General features: G+C 37.2%; 1 protein-coding gene across 1 annotated transcript in view; it reads left to right on the top strand.

The window, feature by feature from the left end:
- The window catches only part of Dys (Dystrophin), a 923,162-nt gene that overhangs the window by 256,960 nt on the left and 642,237 nt on the right, over positions 1 to 23,965 (top strand). The window contains exons 23-25 of the mRNA XM_090409612.1: positions 15,434 to 15,547; positions 21,635 to 21,778; positions 22,304 to 22,483. Of these exons, the coding sequence (XP_090265738.1) occupies positions 15,434 to 15,547; positions 21,635 to 21,778; positions 22,304 to 22,483 (438 nt within the window). The remainder of the gene's footprint in view (positions 1 to 15,433; positions 15,548 to 21,634; positions 21,779 to 22,303; positions 22,484 to 23,965) is intronic.

Genomic DNA, 23,965 nt, shown 5'->3' with positions numbered 1-23,965 from the left:
TCATGCAGTAATCTATCAAAAGCCTTAGCAAAGTACACTACTGTGTACAAAGTAGTGCACTAAGTATCTAAGTACACAACTGATGCACAGATAGGCCTATAATTTAATGCTCGATTTCTGTCACCTCTGTTATGAAGCAGTGCAATTTTGCCTTCCTTCCACTCCTTTGGAACTTGACCCAGTGTAAGACTCATTAAACAAATATGTCAAGGCAGATGTCAACTCCCTGGCACATTCCTTCAGAATATGTGGTGATATATCAAGTCCCACAGCCTTATTAACATCAAGTTTGCTCATTTCCCCATATACCTCTTGTTCTCTTACAGTCAGTGTCTCCTACTCATCATCTACTGCTTTCAAACTATCCTGATATCACATTCACAAGAATGAAAGACCTTTATGACTGCTCATTAAATATCTTGATTATATCCTCCACAGCAATTGTTCTTATACCATTTCCTCCAATCAATATCATCCTTCCATAATCATTCATTTTTTTTTGGGAAGGGGGGGGGGGCTGCATTAGCTAACTGCCACTCATACCTCACTTTTGATACCCTTACCAACCAAGTCACCCTCCTTGCCTGTTCTTTGTAATCCTCATGGAATTGATTATTACCACTCATCTTATGTTGTCTCCATAATGCCTTTTTTCTCTGCACATGCTTAATCTCTTCATTCATCCATTTCGCACCTACCTTATTTAGCCTTCTTACCCTTGGAATACATTTAGACATTGCTTCTATTAGATAGTTCTTGAATATCATCCAAGCAGTATTGATCTCTTTTCCACCCAACTCCTCATTCCATGCTGCATTTGCAAACTGTCTCCTGAGCTTCTCATAATCACCAACCTTGTAGTTCCACATATACCCTTTCCTCACAGAAGTCCTCACACTGCTGGCAACCACCCAGATAATCACTTCATGGTCACTCTCACCAACTGGAGAATGATTTGCCACTCATTTATAATAACATCCTCTGATGAGATGATCAAATCCAAGACCCTCAATCCTCGTTTGCCCTCTGTTACATACTGCCTGAAGTAGTTGTCCCTCAAAAAAATCACCCCTCCCATGTGGGGCACCTGTTCGTGGTGGAGGGGACCTCCCAGTGATGGTACTGGCCCTTTTCATTCTTCCTCTTTTTCTTTGCTTTTCTTCCCGTATTCTTTGCTCTACTTCTCCTGAGTCTTTTTCACTATCCTTTTTCCAGACCACCATCACTGGGATCCAACGCCTGCCGCCGTGTTTGCCGTGTGGTGCGACCCGTGGACATCCGGAAAGAGGGATCCTGGTAGTCTTGCACTACTTTGGCCCCTGCTTCGGCAAGACGGGTGGTCCTGGATGGCCCAGCCAGGATCAATCGGCTAGTGGGCTCGCCTGCAAGGGTCAACGGTGTTGCAGTAAGTCTCTCACCCCATGGTCCGGGGTCAGGATACTAGACCTGCTGCAGTGCCAGTATAGCATCCAGGGTAGCCCTGGCGTTCCACTCTTGAGCGCATTCTTTGCTTGCCGGGTAGTGGGCGTCCATGTGTGGCTCCACGGTGGGTGGGGAGCTTTGGCGCCGAATTAAAATTCCTTAAAATATGAATTCTTCATCCTCAAATGTTTCAGGGACCCTAACAAAGTCCCAACCAAGTACTGATAATATAGACACAACCTATGGAAACAGAAGTAAGAAACAAAAGATATCGGACACTAACATAAATGTACCAACCTTTTTAATCATTCATGCAACAGGTGAAAAACCAATTGGGAAAATGTCACCCTTCTTTATCCAAAAGGTTTAGAAAGACTGGCAGGATCTCCCAAAACTGTCAAGAAATTATGTTCTGGTGATATCCTCGTGGAAACAATGTGCAAACAACATTCCGAGAAACTACTGAGAGCAACGACAATGGGTGGAATACAAATTGCAGTAACACCTCACAGAACACTCAACTCCAGTAGAGGAGTGATATCAGAATGGGATCTCCTTGAGGTTCCTAACGAGGAGATATGTTCAGAGCTTAAAGAACAAGGAGTTACGGGTGTGAGACGCATCCTGATACGCAGGGATGGTTGCCTGCTCCCAACCAAGAACATCATCCTTACTTTCGATACACCTAGACCTCCGACATCTGTAAAAGCAGGGTATCTCAGCTGTCCTGTTAGAATATATCCCTAACCCGCTGAGATGCTTTAAATGTTCAAAGATATGGACATGCCCAAACTGCCTGTCATGGTTCTACTACCTGTGCTCGATGTGGTAGTAAAGAACATGAAAATAAATCTTGCTGTGAAAAAAAAGCTAAATGTGTCAACTGTCAGGGAGATCATCCAGCATACTCTCGTGCATGTCAGAAATGGATAGATGAAAAAGAGATGCAAAAAATAAAAACAGAACAAAACATAACATATCAAGATGCAAAAAGAAAGCTAGCCACCATTACACCTGTTCTACAATCCTCTTATGCTGAAAAAGTAACAATTAAAAAAGTGCAAACAGCAACTCAAACATGTATGTCTATTCCACCATTTGATAATTTCACCATATATGAACTTTACGATCGTAAGTGCTTCTCTGTTGAACACATTAATCACAAGACCTATGGCCTTACTCCAAAGACAACTTCAAAAATGGTCCCATTCATTGAAAACTCATCTGTCAAAAAAATTATGGTGGAGACTTCACTCAAAGATAAACCACCAGACACTCGCACAGAAAAAATGGATACCTCGATACCCACTGAAAGCAAATTAAGCATACCAACTGACCCTAACAAATTTGATGTTTTGAACACTCTACCAGAGGAAGAGATGGACACTGGCGTCCATACTTCCCAAAAACAGTGGATAAATATAAATCTGACAAAGATAAGCCCTCAACCTCTCGAAAACCAGATAAGTCAATAAAATCAAAACAATAGGAAAATTTTTACAATGGAACTGTCGTGGGATCCGCCAGAATATTGACGATATCAAGATGTTGTTGCAGAAACACAAACCTTTCTGTTTCTGTCTACAGGAAACTTACTTAACACCCAATGAGGACCGTATCTTTAGGAATTTCACTGTTGTACGTAAGGATAGAACTGGAGATGGTCCTGCTCATGGAGGAGTAGCTATCCTAGTGGGCAGTCATACTCCTTTCCATCAGGTCCAACTTAATACTCCTCTAGAAGCGGTAGCGATTCGCTTCTCTGTGGGATTCCTTATTACAGTATGTTCAATTTATTTACCACCAAATGCTGAGCTAAATGAAATTGATCTTGATAACCTTATCTCGCATCTGCCTGAACCCATACTTTTGATGGGTGACTTTAACAGTCACAATACTCTATGGGGTAGTGCCAACACTAATAGACGAGGTCGAAGCATTGAAAAAATTCTTGATAATAATAACCTTTCCCTTCTAAATAATAAACTCAATACTTTCTTCCATATGCCTACCCGTTCATATTCTGCAATTGATCTTACAATCTGTTCTTCTTCCATTCTTCCACTGCTCATGTGGGACGTTGAAGAGAACATATATGGAAGTGATCACTTTCCTGTTCTTTGTACAATGTCTTCACAGGAACCATGTTCACCCACACAGATACCTATATGGAAAATGGACCAGGCTGACTGGAACACTTTCTTTCATCTTGCAAAATTTAATGCTGATGCCATCAGTCAAACACCTATCAATGAAGCTGTAAAATATATAACAGAATGCATTGTCCAGGCAGCAACAACCTCCATCCCAAAAACATCATCTCGATTTCGAGTCTATCCAAAGCCTTGGTGTAACCCAGAATGTCAGGCAGCCAAAAAAGATCAACACAGAGCATGGAGCATATTTCGTAGATACCCCACCACATCAAATTTAATAACTTTCAAGCGTGCTCGAGCCAGAGCACGTTTTGTAAGACGTCAGAGTCAAAAACAATCATGGATCCAATTTACTACATCAATTAATCAAATGACCAGTCTAAAAATTGTATGTGATAAAATCCGGAAAATGAAAGGCAGATATAATACACATTATTTGTCCACCTTGGACTATAATGGAAATGTTCTTGCTGATCCCAAAGCTATTGCAGATACTTTAGGAGAAACTTTTGCTAAAATCTCAGCAACAGCTTCATATTCTCCAGAATTTTTAATGCTGAAAGAGCAGCAAGAGAAACAAAGGCTTAATTTTTCTACCAACATTCTTCAACCATATAATCAGCCATTTGTCAAGGAGGAACTAAAAAGAGCTCTCCTACAATCTCACCCTAGTGCAGTAGGACCTGATGACATCCATTATGAAATGATAAAACATCTACCATTATCTTCTATGGATCTTCTTCTCTTATTATACAATAGAATACTTGCAGAGGAAGAGTTTCCAATTCTTGGCATAAGTCAATTGTCATTGCTATCCCAAAACCAGGAAAAGATCCAACACAAGCAAATAATTATCGACCCATTGCTCTGACCAGCTGTCTTTGTAAGATACTAGAGAAAATGGTTAATGCCAGACTTCTCTGGTATTTAGAAAGCAACAGTCTTCTTTCCAATACACAATGTGGTTTCCGTAGACATCGATCAACTTTAGATCATTTAGTTCGGTTAGAAACATGTATAAGAGATGCATTTCTGAAGTGAGAACATCTTGTCTCTGTCTTTTTTGACATGGAAAAAGCTTATGACACAACCTGGAGATATGGCATATTAAAAGACCTTCATAACTTAGGTCTCAAAGGACACCTCCCTATATTTATTAAAAACTTTCTGTCCAGGCGAACTTTCCAAGTCAGAGTGGAAAGTATGCTATCTCAACCATATCTTCAAGAACAAGGTGTTCCCCAAGGCTCTATCTTAAGTATAACCCTTTTTGCTATTAAAATTAACTCAATCATTGAAAAGTTTCCTCCCACTGTAGACAATGCTCTGTATGTTGATGACTTCACAATATACTGTCACTCACGTAACATGAGAGTAATTGAAAGACAACTTCAACAAACAATTGATCATGTCTCTCTGTGAGCTCTTAATAATGGGTTTAAGTTTTCAACCGAAAAAAGTGTCTGTGTACACTTTTGTTGAAAACGCACTCATCACCAGATCCTGAACTGATAATGGGACCTACTGTTATTCCAGTAACTACAGAAACCAAGTTCTTGGGACTCATTTTTGACAGAAAACTCACATTTCTAGCACATATTCGTCAACTAAGAGAAAAGTGCAAAAGAACTTTGAACCTCCTTCGCACTCTATCCTCTACTGGGTGGGGTGCTGATCGAGCTTCATTGCTCCATCTTTATCGTGCACTTATACGTTCAAAGCTGGATTATGGGTCCCAAGTCTATGGTTCAGCAAGACAGAGTAACCTACGATGGTTGGATTCCATCCATCATCAGGGTATACGGATAGCTACTGGTGCCTTTCGCACCTCACCCACTCCAAGTCTCTATGTAGAAGCAAATGAACCGGCTCTATCACTTCGACGAAAACAGTTGTCTCTTAATTACGCCCTAAAAATAAAATCTCTCCCGGATCACCCTACATGGAATAGTATCTTCTCTCTGCGTTGGGAAGCTCAATATCACACACATCAAACTGCTATACATCCTTTTGGTATGCATATTAAAGAAACTATGCAAGCTGTTAGTATAAATGTTGACAACATTAGGTACACTAAACATAACAACATCCCTCCATGGCAGGTTTGCACACCATCTTGCAACCTCTCACTTTGTCAGCTACAGAAATCTTATACCCCCATCATCCATCTACCTGCAATTATTTAATGCACACAGAGCAGCACACGCTGATTTCTTACCCATCTATACTGATGGTTCAAGAACTAACATCTCTGTTGGCTGTGCTGCTGTGTTTCCTGACATTATTATTTCAAATCAGATCCCACCTGACTGCAGTAATTATACAGCAGAGTTACATGCCATTCAGCTTGCACTTGTGCATATAAAAGAAAACTGCTACCAAAGGTGTATAATTTATGCAGACTCATTGAGCTCTTTACAAGCTATCTCTTCTCCTATGTATAATCCTCATCCAGTATACTTTATGAAGTGCTACACCTGCTTCACAAAATGAAAATCCTTAATTTCGATGTCCAGTTCTGCTGGATTCCCAGCCACATCGGAATCAAAGGAAATGAGGCTGCAGATGCAGCCTGCTAAATCAGCCCATACCTTCTCCACATACTATTTGACAGTTCCATATACAGACTACAGACAACTTATAAGATCAAGGCTAATTGCTCAGTGGGAGTTAACATGGCAAGAAACATCAACAAACAAATTATATAACATTAAACCTGAAATTAAACATTGGCTTTCTAGTCAACGTACAAAGAGAAGGGAGGAGGTTGTCCTTGCTATGCTCCGCATAGGTCACAGTCACCTTACGCATTCTCATTTACCGAGAGCTGATGACCCTCCCATATGTGAAAAATGCAACACGCATCTTACTATTCATCATATTCTGGTAGATTGTCAAAAATTTACACGAGAGAGGAATGAAATTTTCACCTATCTAACCAAGCCATATACACTCAGGAAAATGCTAGCAGACTCAGGCAAATTGTATGATGTTTTTAATTTTTTAGAAAGAATTAATTTGTAGAAACACATTTGACCATAAATTTGTTTATATGTAAATACTTTTTTGCTTAACTTAACTTTTATCTTTTATTTGTAATATATCTGACCAATTATGTATTATCATAGGCCTTATTGATAACTAATATTTAAGGAATTGACAGCGTATACTAGAAATATAGATTAAATAAACTTTAATATATACTTCCGATATTTCGGCGAACGTCACGTTGCCATCTTCTTGGGAACTTACTACAAAGACACGTGCACACAAGTACTAATAACAGCAAATGAGACTGAATCTAGGAAGCTAGCGTTTTCCTAAAGTCCTGATGGTGCCCCCTGGCGGGCTATATTGGTAGTTCTTGGCCTTTGGGCTGAAGGTCTTCTGATAAAAGTTTCCCAAATTTGGGGCAGTCTCATGCATCCAAATTTGTTGAGGTTTGGCATGTTCCTAAGGGCCGAGGCTGATTCCATGAATAGTCTTTCATACTTGAACTTGCTGCGGTGTATTACTGTGGCTTTCTTCCATCTTATTCTGTGGCGAGTATCCAGAGCGTGGTCTGCAATCCCAGAGTGGCTGTACTGGTGAAATCGGATGTAATCCTTGTGTTCTGAGATTCTGATATTTGCTGTCCTGCCTGTTTGGCCAAAGTAGGACAGTTTACAGCTGCAAGGGACCTGGTATACACCAGGTAGGTCTAGGGGAAGTGGTTGGTCTTTGGTGGAGCGGAGATAAGGGATGCCAGTTTTCTATGTGGTCTGTAACAAGTGGTCAAGTCATGTTTTTTTTAAGATTTTATTGATTTTTTCCGAGGTGCCTCGGATGTAGGGAATGGTGATGGATTTAGAGTAATCTTTTTTGTGAAGGGGAGGGGGTGGTGAGTTGTGGATAACTGGGTTAAGTATTTTTTGGATTTTTTGGAGGGGGTAGCCGTTGGCTGAGAAAGTGTCACGGATGTGATTTAGTTCAGTGGTTAGGGCTTGATCGTTAGGGCTTGAACCACTGAACTAAATCACATAAACAAATTTGGATGCATGAGACTGCCCCAAATTTGGGAAACTTTTATCAGAAGACCTTCAGCCCAAAGGCCAAGAACCAATATAGCCCGCCAGGGGGCACCACCAGGACTTTAGGAAAACGTTAGCGTCCTAGCTTCAGTTCTCATTTGCTGTTATGTAGTACTTGTGTGCACGTGTCTTTGTAGTAAGTTCCCAAGAAGATGGCAACGTGACGTTCGCTGAAATATCGGAAAGTATATATTAAAGTTTATTTAATCTATATTTCTAGTATACGCTGTCAATTCCTTAAATATTAGTTATCATGTTTAACCAGCGTATAAGCCTCTCAACAAGAATAATATCATAGGCCTTGATCTTGTATATTTGTATCACTCTGCTGTAATTTTGTTAATATGTAAATACCATAATGCTAAACTTAAATTTTATGCATCAATGCTGTATATAATAATTCCTTTTATTAGTATAATAATGTTTGTTGTAATCTTCCTAGATGTAGACACTGCTTTCCTTGACTTGTTTTGTATATACATATGTTAACCTATAATTATCTATTTATGTACTGCTGAAACCTCTGCAGTAATTTTGTTTATATGTAGATATTGTATCACTTAACATGCATTTTATGTATGCATCTTATTTATTGCTTTATTTTTCTAATAATCATGTAATGCTGTAGGACATCTTACGTATTTGTGTACTTTCTAGTAATTCTGTTTATATGTATTCTAAATTCTGTTTCTACTGCATTACTAAATTTAATTTTCATACATGCATATTGTATAATAATCCCTTTTTGCCTATTTCTGTACTGCTATGAAGGCATCTATTATAATTTTACATATATGTAGATACTGTGTTCTTTGCCTTAGTGTTTTATATTTTATGTATTAACTTATATTGTTAATTATTTTTGCACTACTGTAATAACCTCTGATCTTGTGTGTTGCTGTGCCCTCTGCAGCAGTTCTGTTTACCCAGAGATGCTGCTTTATGAAATTATTTTTCTGTAAATGCTTATAACCTTTAGTATGGTACAGTATGACCTTTGTAGTTTTTGTACCAAATAAACTAAAAACCAACCAACCAACCTCAAAAAATCAAGACTCATTTTCTTTACATCCAGTTGCTATCTCATCATCCCAATCTATATTGCCATAATTGAAATCACCCATAATGATCACCCTTTTCTTATTTGCTTGGCTAATTTGATTATATATTTCATGGTCACTATCATCCACATTACCATGTCCATAGCAACATCCAATTAAGTATTTTCTTCTGTTCACCTCTAACTCATTATGCTACCTCAAAACCACTGCCACTATTTCCCTCTTACATGCTCTTGCATGTCTACCTTGTATGGACATAACTCTTTTTCTATCATCAATAGCACTCCACCTCTCTTATTACTCTTTCTATCTTCATGAAATACATCATACCTTTCTGTCTCTATTCCTGTCAGAATTTCATTCTCATTTAACCATGTCTCACTTATTCCAACAATTTTTGGGTGAACGAACTCATTCAATGCAACCATTTCATTTGCCTTGTTTCTTATACTTCAAACATAACAGCTCATTCCTGAACCTATAACAAGTTTCACCGATACCACTTATTATATGTGACTTCTCCATACATTATCTACTAATAATTGTCCTGAAACCCCTGTTATTTGAAGTTATGGACCATTCCAGGTTTGTTAATAACATAAAAACCGGTGTACAGATAGTAGGAAGCAGTATTTCATCATAGCAATTGAATATACGGGTATGGCAACATGACATGAACTTGTTGACTTCAAGAGAAGTGTCATCATGGGCTGTCACATCAGTGGCATGTCTATACATACCATTGCCACTCAACTGGAACATTCAAAATCAATGGGTGGCAGTGTGATCAACAAAAATGGAGATGCTCTGGCATCACTAATGCAGGTAAACATCCAGGGCGGCTGCTGAAAATGACTAATAGGGACAGGAGGGTGTTAAAAATGGTGGCACACAAAAACTGTACAATCTGCACAGACCATCCGTGATGAGTTCCAGAGCACCAGTAACGTCATGGTGAGCATTAATACTGTAGGAAAAGAACTCCATTTACTGGGTTTCCATGGAAGAACAGTGGTACACAAGCTGAATATCACAACAGTGAACAAGGGCAGCTTGTCTGGCCTGGTGCAAAAGAGTGTGTGAACTGGCCAGTGGAAAACGGTACTCTGGAGCAATGAATCAAGGTTCACCTGTTTCCAGTCTGATGGCAAGGTGTAGATGTGGAGGCAGCCTGGTGAATGCCTGTTACCATAGTGTGTTGTACCCACGGTAAAGTTTGGTGGTGGAAGAGTAATGGTGTGGGGAGCATTCAGCTGGTTTGGAGTGGGACCACTAGTTGTTATCCATGGTTCCATGAAGGCAGTTCGGTATCTTGATTCTGGATAATCAGGTGCTGCCTACACTGGAAGTTTTATGGAACGGACCCATGTTACTATCAAGATGGTAATGCCCCATGCCACAAAGCTGCAGCCGTTATGGAATGGTATAAAGAGATGGGTGTTAAATGATTGCCATTGCTTGTGCAGAGTCCTGACCTCAACCCCATCGAACACCTGTAGGACGAACTGGAGCAGCAATTGACTCCAGAGCAGAATGTCCTCAACCTGCTGCTCAACTAAGTCCTGCTTTGATGGAGGAATGGAGACAAATTCCACCTGATGTCTGCCACACATTGGTGGAAAGTCTCCCTCAAAGGGTGCATGAGGTGATCAAAGCCAAAGGTGGACATACCCGATATTAGGATTGTCCTGCTGGTATCAATTGTAAATTGCTAAAGTGTCCGGACAATTATTGGTAGATAGTGTATGTTCCTTGAGCCATTACTTTTTCTCTTTATTCATCCCATAACATTCTTCAAATCCCACTGTTTTCCCTAGATCCCAGATCATCCCAGTCCCTTTTTGTCTACACATGCATTGATATCCTCTTGGAGTATCAGCTTTTCTCATACTGGTCCCCTATCCATCCTGAGTCTCCCCATTTTCCCTGTTTGAATTGCACACTTGTTCTCTCATTCTCCACATTCATGCTACCCACTTCTTCATTCATAAGCACCACTTCAATCTCTCCTTCCTTACTCTCCCTCTCTTTCACATTGCTTCTCACTTGCTCAGATTCATTCTCTTCACTCATTACTCTATTACTCTCCCTTCCAGCAGCAGTCTCTCCAAATGACTCAGACCAAAACCATTCAAATGCAGTCCATCACTCTTATACAGTTCAGTTCATCCTTCAAACTCATTCCACGCATTAGCAAACTGTGCTCCTTACACATTTCTGCTAACATATCATTCACAATCTTTGCTCTCTTCCTCATCTTTCCTATCACACTATTATTTTTTTTTATCCTTCTCAATGATCTCCTGATATCCAATCTTATATTTTCTTGTTCCAGTCAAGTAATTTGTCCCTATTACTTCTACCAACTCTTTTGCACTTACTCCTCGGATCCAATGCCTCTATCACTCTATTCATTTTACCTCTAGGAAAACAAACCTTGTGTATCTTCTCATTTACCATACCCCCTAATATTTGAATCCCCAGAGTCATATGATGACTTTAGTTCCAAACTGGCAAGCAGTTCCCTGCCACTGGGAAGACCACAGCCAGGACTTCACTGCAGTACTAAATATATGCATGCTTAAAGATATCATTTAATACCTCTGATTTTAATCTAGTAATTCCTTGATGTTCAGATGAAAGATAGATAGTCGGGCAATTCCTGATGTTATTGTTTGGTAATTTTGGCTAATTTTTAAGGTAATTTAAATAATTTGGAGACTGTAGTGAACTTTTTGAATATAATCTTCTGCTTGGATGGTAGTGTAATATTAAGTTGTTTTTTTTATTCTTATTCTACCTGCTGATTGTTGTAAAATATTGTTTTCTTTATCCTTGGCTTCTATATTTTTATTTCATTATACTTTAACTTTTCCTTTCATGTACTCAGTTAATCTTATTTCCCTTTCTCTACCTTTAGTATTCTTTCCTTATGCTGGAGATCTCTAGAAATTTATTTATTTATTACTAGCTGTGCCACTAAAGTTCTCCAAATGGCATAAGAAAATATTTATTTTTCCAGTAAAGTTCCTCCTCTATAATTATATGCAGTCGTGGCTCACTCTTAACTCAAAATTCATACCAAATTCCAACCCCCCCGCTCACAGGATCTTTTTTTTTTTTTTTTTTTTTGAGAACAGTGCAGTTGTGAAAAAGATCAGACGGCACTCCTTTTAAATATAACAGACATGTTTATTTATACTAAAATAGTAATACAAGGTATGCACTAAAAGGATGCTATTTTCCTTTTTCCTCTCTAAGCTAAGCACCTTAGAAAAAAAACATCATATAGGACAAATTCTTAGGCATGCAACAAAAATACCAATGACGTAAATTATTAAACAATTAAATTAGATAACTATTAACTATTTGCCCATTTACAGTTTAGGAACTTCCATGCTTTGATTAATTATGATCTCTAATTCCAACCTTCACATAAAATATAACACTCTTTAAGCAAACTACTTCTCATAACATTATATTTCTTAATTCTATAATCTTGTCAGTTCTTCTGAACCAGTTCTTTACAATACAATGTAAGTCAAAATTTTCATTAATGTCTTTTACAATTGCTTTAATTTCTCTCTATGCGAACAAGTTTTCAATCTACTGTATATAGCAATTCTATAAATTCAGTCTTTCTGAACAGTCCTTCACATTATAAATAAAAAAAAGGGTTGCAACAAAATTCAACTCGCATGACTCCTCCATAGGTACAGTGCACTTAGTCGTATTTCCTTTACAGACTTATTCTGAATCCCCCTCTATGCTAGAGCTTGGTCTATCACTTTAGAGGTTTCATGGATACCATTTCTCCTCTGGAATGGCTCACGGGGCTGGAGCGTGATCTTCCGGCGTTGTAGGCACTGGGACGTAAGGTCTGACAGTCAAGGCTTTGTCATCCTGGTCCTGGGCTGCTATTCACTCTGTAAGGTTTCACCTCCGGTTACCCTCCACAACTTCATCCGGAACCAACGTAGTCAATGGATCGACTCCCTCCTTTTCTCCTGGCATCAAATCTGCTGATGCTCGATAGTCAATGATGATAGTCGATTCTATGATCCTTTTATTTGGCTTCACGTGGGACCCTGCGTGAAGCTTTTGGACCCCAGATATTCCCGTGCAAACTTTGAATTAAGGTCTGAGACCCCCGTACCTTTCACGTGCAAACTCTTATCCTTTGGGAAAGCACAGACTTCTAGATCTCCCTGAAGTGTACATTTAATCCTTTTTACAGCATAGCGTAACAGCTTCTGATGTATACCGCCCTCTTTTGCTATTGACCTTGAAGGTGGCATTGAACTGCTTTGGTTACAATAGGTTTCTCTTTCACCCAATACTAAGTGGTAACATCAAATACATTTCCGAATTCTATAGTATTGCCCCGGAACTTCTATTTTAAGACATCTGTTTACTCTATTTTAGCATGTTTAATTCCTCTGGGTCTCTATACATGGGCTTTTGGTATTACTTACATAGATAAATTGCCAAGGCAATTTATCTATAGATAGAGTGCCAATATCTACCGATAGAGTGCCAAGGCAAGAAGTCTGGAGGTGTCTGAGGGAGAAGAAGGTGCCGGAGAAATATGTCAGGTTGGTGCAGGAAATGTACAGAAATGTGAAGACAAGTGTTCGGACCTGTTTGGGACAGACAGAAAGTTTTCAAGTAACAGTTGGCTTGCATCAAGGGTCAGCATTAAGTCCGTTGCTGTTTAATATTGTGATGGAGGTGGTGACAGAGGAGGTGAGAGAAGATGCACCTTGGACAATGTTGTATGCAGATGACATCTTGCTGTGTGTAGATTCAAGAGAAGAAGCGGAAACTAAACTGGAAAGATGGAGAAAAGTACTGGAAGAGAGAGGTATGAGACTGAGCAGAAGTAAGACAGAGTATATGTGTTGCGCAGTGGGCGGTGGCCACGAGACAGACCTGGAGCTGGAAGGAAATGTCATCAGGAAGGTGAGAGACTTTAGATACTTAGGTTCGACAGTGGAAGAAGATGGAGGAGGTGAGAAGGAAGTGGGATGCAGGATACAAGCAGGTTGGAGGAACTGGAGGGAGATGGCTGGAGTGTTATGCGATAAGAGGGTGCCGATCAATCTGAAAGGCAAAATTTATAGGACAGTAGTGAGGCCAGCTATGACATATGCTATAGAAACTGTGGCCCTGAGGAAAAATAACATTAGCAGGATGGAAGTAGCAGAGATGAGAATGCTTAGGTGGATGTGCGGTGTGACCAGAAAGGATCATCTGAGAAATGACTATGTGAGGGGAACAGTGAAAGTTACGAACTTAGGAGCGAAAATACAGGAGGCAAGGTTGAGATGGTTTGGTCATGTGATGAGGAGGGAGGATGAATATGTGGGAAGAAGGGTCATGCAGATGGATGTGCAAGGAAGGCGGAAGCGTGGGCGGCCAAAGAAGAGATGGAGGGAGCTGGTAGAAGAGGACTTGAAGATGAAGAACTTAGATGTGGTGACAGCCCAAGACAGGAAGGTGTGGAGGAGACTCATAATAAACAGTGACCCCACTTAAGTGGGAGAAGCTGCAGAAGAAGAAGAAGAAGAAGAAGATAAATTCTAGCATATTTCTGATTTCTAGGGTATTTTCCCTTGAACTACATATTCATATATCTTCTATTTACACAGTATCATGCTAATTTTTCTAGGCTAATTTATATGGGCTGTTAGTGTTATTTACATATAAAATTTACAAGTTTACTTTTTGTGAATTTTGGATGTGACTCCTGTAAAAGTCGATGCAATAAGATTTAGGAAAAGTTATGATGCTGCATCGAATTTTACAGTAGTGTGGAGATTTACTTACTATACTTTCGTTCCACTCCCCCCCCCCCCCCAAACTGGAGCCCCTCATAAATGTGCACGTGCAAAACTAGAGTTGATATGATGACATGTAGAAAAGAAAATACTTCCCCCCCCCCTCTTTGGTTGTAAACAAATATTCTTTACCCAGCGTATTTTCTTTTTATAATTTATACTTGTTAGTTGAAAGCCTACACATCAATAGGATAGCATGTAAATCATTCCCTACATGAACCTTGTTGACCCGGGCGATGTTTGAGCCAGTATGTCTGTGTTCATTTTAGAATCCAGGATACTGTTGTTAGCATTTAGACCACAAGGAAAGGTATTGGTTAGAAGTGGCTACCTACTTTCTAGCTGGGAGCCAGTGCAGACTACAATCATTCCCCAAAATAGAGGCCATTTCTGACACAGAGCAGATGCCTGTGCAGCCATCCCTGGTGGACAGTCACCAGGTGTAGCTGCACCTGGTGACTGCATCAAATATACAGGTGATCTTCAGGTATCTTCCCAGGGGCATGGTTTATTTTATCAAAATGACATCAAAGAAGAATGTCATCGAAATGACAACAAAGAAGAAATTGTATAAATTTCAGTAACTATGACAGTTGGTTTGAGGGGTAGCTGTCTTAGATACCAGACATAGAGTTTTTTGTTTTTCAGGCCTCTGATTAAGAAGGGCATCAGTCCCACATCAGTTAATGAAATTCATATACTTAAGGACATTCATTTACATCCATATCACAGGGCTATTTAAACTCACAGCCTGTTTAGAGTAGAGGTGCTACCCACTCAGCCAACCAGGCCAGCATTGCAATTGTAAAGACTTTTTTCCCCTTCATGGTATTTTTATCTCCCTCCTATGTTGAAGAACTAACAATTACTTTATTTTTCTTTAGGAAGAGGTTGATGGTTTATCCAGTTGGATGCAAGAAGTAGATGTATTTTTGCGATCTGAAGATGCAGCTCTTGGAGACTTGGGCACTTTAGAAGCACAGCTTGAACAGAGTAATGTATGTTAGGGAAATTGTGAATTTTGGATGGATATTAAATTTTAATTCTTAAAATTTAGTTTTTTTTTTAGCTTTTTATTATATTATATTTAAACAAGTGTCAGCTATAATTTGAATAAGTTATATCATATGTTTATGTGTTATTCATTTAAGAATTCTCTGATTTCCAAAAAATATTCAGTAAGTTTTAAAAGAGGTATACTTGAGTAGACATATCGATACAAAATTAATAATGGAAAAAAACTCACGTACAAAGATTATTTAATAGTAGAATTTTTGCCTGTGTGTCACAGGCATCTTCAGTACATTAAGCTCAAATTAAACAATAACTGACAATTCCAAAAAGCGCCACCTAAGTAGCTGGTGTAAGATAACTAAAAAGGTCAATAACTTTCCTAAAAATAAAATAAAATAAATAAAAAAAAATAAAATAAAAATAAATAAAAAAAAATCAACACAATAAAAAGTTAGGAAAGATTAGCTGATTTGTAAAGTACTATCTCCCATAAAGGGGATAGACGTAAGCTGTCGGATCTGGTTAAGTTAGGAGAATGAAGTAGAGTTTCACGTTTCTTTATAAAGGCGTTCCATGAGAAACTGACTTTTGTGAAGAACTCTTGTCTTTCTCCAATGAACTCTGTGTTTAGTGAAGATGGCATGTTCTGCAAGTCCAGACTTTTCAGGTTTAAAGTATTCAATATAAGATTGGTGTTCTTCTAGCCGAATAGAGGCATTAATAGGTTACCATCTGGTTGGCCCACTCCTTTTGTTCTTCAGACGATCTTTTACAGAAAGAACTACAATATATAACTTCTTCCTTTCTATCTAATGGTTATAAGAATTGCTTCATTAAAAGAACTTTGAATAGTTTTAATATGTCTTCCTCTTCAAACACAGAAGAAATAACGTGCATTACTATCCCTTATGTACAAGGCATCAGTGAATGTATAGCAAAAGTTTTAAAACCACTGAATGTTTTTGTTGCCTTTCGACCGTTTAGAAAAATCTCCACCTTTCTCACTTCTCCTAAGGACAAGCTTCCACATCTTAATCATCCAATCATCCAGGTGTCTACCAGATTCTGTGCTCTTGTGGATTATCTTATTTTGGACAAACAGGAAGATCTCCCTCTATTCGGCTAGAAGAACACCAATCTTATATTGAATACTTTAAACCTGAAAAGTCTGGACTTGCAGAACATGCCATCTTCACTAGACACAGAGTTCATTGGAGAAAGACAAGAGTTCTTCACACAAGTCAGTTTCTCATGGAACGCCTTTATAAAGAAGCATGTGAAACTCTACTTCATTCTCCTAACTTAAACAGATCCGACGGCTTATGTCTATCCCCTTTATGGGAGATAGTACTTTACAAATCAGCTAATCTTTCCTAACATATTGTATTGATTTTTTTTTTAATTTATTTATTTTTTATTATTTTATTTATTTATTTTTTAAATTTATTATTTTATTTATTTATTTTTTAAATTTATTATTTTATTTATTTATTTTTTAAATTTATTATTTTATTTTATTTTATTTTTAGGAAAGTTATTGACCTTTTTAGTTATCTTACACCAACTACTTAGGTGGCGCTTTTTAGAATTGTCAGTTATTGTTTAATTTGAGCTTAATGTACTGAAGATGCCTGTGACACACAGGCGAAAATTATACTATTAAATAATCTTTGTATGTGAGTTTTTTCTGTTATTAATTTTGTATCGTTAAAAAATATTCAGTAAATATTATTTTATGACAAATGTAGGCATTTTTTTATCTCAGCCCCCCCCCCCCCCCCCACCACACACACACACACACACACACAAGAGGTCCCAAAATCTATGACACAGTAGTGCCATGTGTGGCAAATATGAGCAGCAGATATGAGAAAAAAATAGAAAAATAAAATAAAAAAATTTAGGTAAAGTAGGAAATGTTTGCACAGCAGACTTGAAAAAATTAATTGAGGCCTTACAAAATATGTGGTGGTCATTTTATTACATATTATGTGAATTAGGTTTAGGTGTTCAAATGGAAAATAGCCCTTGCTGATAATATTTATGTATGTGTATTTTTAATGCAAAACATAAGTAATAAATAAATAAGTAATTAATGATACAAATCATAAGCCATTATGCTAAGTTCTATGCCTTCTGAAAGCTTCCCACATGCTAAGAACAGAGCGCATAAGGAAGTATTTTATTTCTTCACATGCCATATGTTCTTTGAATCATTCTTATTTTATACACAATACAAAGTTCATAATCTAAAAAAAAATGAATAATAATTGGATATATACACACACATATAAATCCCATTCACAGAAGGTGGTAAATCTGTAGTATAGTATCATGGATGGGCCAAGGCTTAGCTAATCCAGAAATTCTACTGTACAGAATAACAGAATTTTTTCAAGCCTTTAATCAATTTTTCCATTCCCAAAACAAGCACTTTTCAATATGCAATGTTATTTTTTTATCATTTTTATTTTTTAAGTTTGTGTAGAGGAAATTTGAGAGGATGGTTTACTGGTGAGTAAGTAGTATGTGAAGAATTCAGCTTGATAAATTTCCCTACTTGAGTAAGGCAAAAAAATAAGCTTGGAAGTAAGTAAGTGAAAAAAGTAGGCAATAGGACTTGATGACATATCACTATGTGTCTTAAGAGAATGTTTGAGGAAGTTGGCAGTAACTTTAGTATACCTGTTCAATAAGAGGTCTTGCAAATGCACAGGTCCCATGGGAGTGGATGGAATATAAAATTTTTCTGCTTCTCAAAGGTGGTGATATAAGGCTGTGGTTACAAATTTTAGGCCAATCTGTATGCTTGGAGCTGTGGTTAAGGTATTGGAGAGATTAGTTGAGAGCTAGGATATAGAAATGGGTTGATTTGCCTACATCTTGTTACAGAGCATAAGTTAATTGGTGAAACATGACCCTCCTTTAACAAACCCATGTGTAGTGGCATACTTAGATTTTGCAAAAGCTTTTGATAGATTACCACACTACCATACACAAGAAGTGTAAAGAGTATATGACTGGCTGTCAGCTTGTGAAAGCTCACTCCTTGTGTGTTGTACAAGTAATGCTACTTCTGTGCATTGGAAAATTAAAGCACATTCTTAAAGCACACTTACCAATGAACTGCAGGCATAATCTTGAAAACTGAGGAATAACACCATTGTCTCTACACTGTAAAAGAAATATTAGCCTGTCATGAAAAAGTTTTTGGTTTATTCTTAGTTTTTATAATTTATTCACTTTCCTAAGTAATAACTCACCACGAGTTTGGATATTTTTGCTTAGGCATCAATAGTATATAGTAACCCACACAAACCAGCAACCAGTGTAGTGAATGCATGCTTTTCATTGTTTAATCATGTTTAAATATTTTCATTAGAGTTGTTAACTGTTATTACTTGCTTTTTAGTTTTTTTTAGTTTATTTGTGTAATTATCCTGATGTAGTGAAACAAAAGAATTTCTTGAAACTAGTCAAGAAAATAAAAAAAATAGTGCCTATTTAATATCTTTTTTGAGGATTGATACTGAACATATTCCTAGAATGTTCTATCTCCACAGAAGCCTCTGCAATGATTATTATTATATGAGTATCTCCATAGAGTCAAAAGACTCATTTTGGGAGATTCACACTAACACACACAATGCCCATTATACCTCTCCTTAAACTCATTTACTGTCAGAGCACTCACAACTCTGGCAATCCATTCCACTTATTCACCACTCTCCAAGAGAAAAAATCTTATCTGCACACTCTTACGAACCACACTCTTACATAACTACCTGTGTGACTCCTAGTTCTCTCTCTATTTGACACGTATTGAAAAAATATTTTTCTGTTAATGTTATAGAATCCCTTCATTAAATCATAAATTCTATCATATGTCCTCTTTTTTGCTTATCAACTAATGAGGATAGATTGCAGAGATTGTAGGTGTGTGGGTTACAAAGCATTCCACTGAACTCTCACTATCTTGGTTACTTATCTCTGGATTCTCTCCATCACCTCCTGATGCCCAAGAAACCCAGGCATGACAGATTTCATACAGTGCAACAAATACTCGCACTAAGACTAATAGCAGACAAAGCTCGAAGAAAGAATAAAAAGATATACTTCTGTTTTGTGGACTTCCAAAAAGCATTTGATAATATTGACCAAAATATAACATGGACTGTCTTGGAATCCTATGGGGTGGACAATAAATTGATCTGCCTGTTGAAAGATATAAACAGCTAAGCACAAGCAACAGTCAGGATAGCAGGTGTGACTGGAGATTGGTTTGCTACTAGTCAAGGCACAAGACGAGGGAGGGGGGGGACCCAATATCTCCAACCATCTTCATCACACATCTGGGAAGGACACTAGATAAGATCAAAGAAGAAGGTGGAGGCATTTCAATAAATGGAATGAGAATAAACTACTTCTGCTTTGCAGATGACATCGTTCTGATTGAAGAAGATGCTGGAAAAGACACTGCAAACACTATACACAGAAGAAAAAAGATATGGACTACTAAATGTCAACTTAAAAAAAAACTAAAACAATGATATTTGGACAGCAGGAGTTACGGAACAAAGTTACCATTGAAGGATTTCAACCGGAAAATGTGGAACACTTCACATATCTTGGATGCCACATGATCCATGACTTGGACCCAAAAAAAAAGGTAAAAATTAGAATAGCCAGAGCAACAGCTATCTTAAAAGCCATGGACAAAATATGGAAGAGCCGAGCTATAAAGATGCACACTAAACTGCACATTGTGGAAACCTGTATCTTCAGCAGCATGCTCTATGGATGTGAGGCCTGGGTACTCCTGAGAGAATCTGAAAGGAGGATATTGGCATTCGAGAGGAAGTGCTATAGAAAGATCTTGAGGATAAGCTGGATCCAGAAAATGAACACTGAGGAAATCTATAGCCGAATACAACCAAAAGAAAACCTGATACAGAAAATAATCAAAAGGAAACTATGTCTATTTGGCCAGATATGTAGAATGAACGATGAGAGAAAATTAAAAATGTTGCTGTTTGGAATGATTGAAGGAAAGAACAAAAGAGGAAGACCAAACAGAGAATGAGGTGATGACATCGTCAAATCGTATGGAAACTCTATACACAAACTGAATCATAATAAATTTACTTTAATCCTTTATCCAAGTGTGAGCAAACAAAGTTTGTGCCTGAAAGTATCTTCAGGACTGGGATAAGGTGGTACAACACCGGGTAACTCGTTGCAAAGGTGGAGCAAGCTAACATCACTCCTATCTCAGTATCTCCCATAGGCTTTCCCTTAATGCATAACATTAGACATATCCGCAAGGAGATGTGTTTTGCATTATGGGAGATACTGAGATAAGAGTGATGTTAGCTTGCTCCACCTTTGCAACGAGTTGCCCGGTGTTGTACCACCTTATCCCAGTCCTGAAGATACTTTCAGGCACAAACTTTGTTTGCTCACACTTGGATAAAGGATTAAACTAAATTTATTATAGTCTAACCAAGTGAAAAATAAACTTTCAAAAACTGAGTCATCTTGCACAAAAAATGCATTGGAAGAATCTTATCAAGATGGTATCAGACACCTACAGGTGTTGAACCCATGGTTGTTGTTGTTGTTGATTGTTTACCTATTGGTTTATTTATGAAGTTGCTGTATTAAGAACTATAATGGATAAAAAAAACATTAGACCATGATCAGATGACTGTTAAAGCACCTTTAAGAGCATAACAGCATCAATGAAATGTATAACATCATCAATGATCAGGACATTTAAGCCAAGAAATCCATTTTTGATATATTCAAAGATATTCTCACTAGTTCATTTGAGAATTCATTTTATGATACTTTACTATAATTATTTTAAAATTTATTTAAATAGTTTATCTATGATGTAAATATTCTCTTTTTCTTGCTGTGTATCAGATCTTGTTCAAAGTGTTTTTCTGTTTTTATTTTTTATGCCTCAAAAATGAAAAAACAATTCCCTCAACTTTTGATTTTTTTATATCTTTTTATATCTTAAGACTGTTTATATCTTATTAACTCACTGTTTATTATTTGTATAGGCTTTGCAGGATGATATCAAGACTCTTCAGCCAAATGTTGATAGTATCAATTCTTCTGGACAAGAACTTATGCAAAATGCGAAAGCAGATTTTTTGGCTCGTCTTCAGGATCAGTTGAATGTTCTGAATTCAAAGTGGAAAAAGGTAACGTTTAGTATCATTTTGGAGTGCTTATATTAATGTCACATGATGCAAATTCAATGTCTTCTGCTTTTCATGAAAAGAGAGATTTGTTTTATAGTTTTAGATTTATTTAATTAACAGGTCAATTTTTATGTGTCAGCAGTAGACCATAGTTGTCATGGCCGAGACCATGTTGGCCATGTCAGCAGTTGTCATGGCCAAGACCATAAAAAGATATAATAATATATCTTTTTATGGTCTTGGCCATGACAACTAATTTTCTCTGACTGTTTTTATATTTGCAATGTTATTTGAGGCAATTGCTCTTTGAACATTGGTATTATCTGTTCATTTCTTTGTATAATATTCTTCTTAAGCTCAATCACTGATTTTCTTAATTATTTCTCTTGCAATATTTTAAAATTTCTTCCATTAGAAAATTACTGTCTTACTAGGGATCTTTTTAAATTGTTATGTTAATATATTTTATGCATATAGGTGACATTTTATTTGATAATGTTTTCATGCATATTGATTTTTCTTTAGGTTTTACAGCAGGCAGAGAGCAAAAATAAATCACTTCGAGAAGCCTTAAATGGAAGTCAGACCGCAAAACAAGGAGTAAAGGAATTACTGCAGTGGTTAGATGACTTTTCAAGGGACATTCCCTCTGAGGGACCTATAACAACTTCTGCAGAGTTGCAAACAAGAAATAAGAAATTTCAGGTAAAATTTCAGCAAGAAATAAGAATTAAGTGTAGTTTATAAAGACCATTTATTTGAATTATTATTACTGCTTATAAAAGTACATTATTCAGGTACATTATACAGTAAATTACTCAGAACATTATTCAGTACATACTACATTATTTTCTACATTCTACATAAAAATACATTATACATTATTCAGGCAACAGTAATCAAGGCAAAAGGAGTAGTTATAGAATTCAACATTAAATATGAGGATAATCTTCTTGATTAGAAAGCATTATCAAGTAGAGTGATGTGGCTAATATCAGAATGGAGGACTAGACAATGAGACTTATTTGTGTCTATGGTCCCACATAACATTGTACTAAGAAAGAAGTGGAGAAATATTTTGAGGTATTAGAGAAGGTAGCTGACACAATGAAAAAGGAAAAGTTGGTCCTTCTTGGAGATCTAAACAGCAGAGTAGGAAATGATTACTAGACATATAGAAATGTTTTGGGAAAATTTGGAAAAAAAAAGAGCAATGCTAATAATAATGGTAAATGCTTGCTAGATTTCTGCTCAGGACATGGACTAGTTATTACTAACACCATGTTCCAACATAAAAATGTGCACAAATTCACATGGAGAGAAGATGCAAAAAATAAGAAAAGTCTCATTATCTGTGTTATTATTCGCAGTTATATTTTACCACTGGTTCAGGACACAAGAGAATTTGAAATTGGAAGTGATCACCATTTAGTGTTGAGCAGGATAAAATTGAATTTCATAATAAAAAGAAGGGTATGTAAGAAAGTTTTGAAACAAATCAAAGTTGAACAACTATCAGAGGTGAACTGTGCACTCAAATACATAAATATTATTTAAAAAAAAAATGACAAGCGTCTGAAAACAAGAACCAAACATTGGAAATTCAGTGGCAAACCCTGATGAAAACATTGATTGATTCAGGCAGAGAGGCATTTGATGAGGTAATCTTCAAGGATAGAAAAATTAGAACTCCATGGTGAACTCAGTAAGTTAAAGAGGCAGTTGAGGAAATGAAGAAGGGATATCGAAAGATCCTGGTCACTGTGAATAATAACATAGTCAAGTAAATCAACTTGTGCTCTTAGAGAATGCACAGAAAAATGTAAGAAAGCGAAACACTGTATAAAACTAGCTAAACAAGTCATGGGAAAGATTTGGTAAGAACATAGGAAATAAATATTAGGAAAATGGTAAAATATTTTGAAGACTATTGAAAAGCCCAGAAATGGAGGAAAGAGTACTATAAAAGGAATCGAAAATGATAAAGGTGACATAAACACTGAAAATAAAGATGTTGTACAAGTCTGGAGTAATTACTTTGAAAGCTTGCTAAATGAAACATGTAATGACAGCATGGTTGCAGAAAACATTCAACAGGAATGCAATCAGTAATACATATTAATACTTGAAGGGAAAAAAAGCTATCAAAAACCTGAAATGTGGAAAGGTAGCTGGAGTAGATGATAT

This window comes from Typopeltis vanoorti, chromosome 19 (assembly GCF_054136105.1).
Source record: "Typopeltis vanoorti isolate ZY-2024b chromosome 19, IOZ_Tvanoo_1.0, whole genome shotgun sequence".
NCBI classification, from domain to species: Eukaryota; Metazoa; Arthropoda; class Arachnida; order Uropygi; family Thelyphonidae; genus Typopeltis; species Typopeltis vanoorti.
Note: the sequence above shows the minus strand (reverse complement) of the source record. Positions and strands in the feature narration are given on the sequence as shown.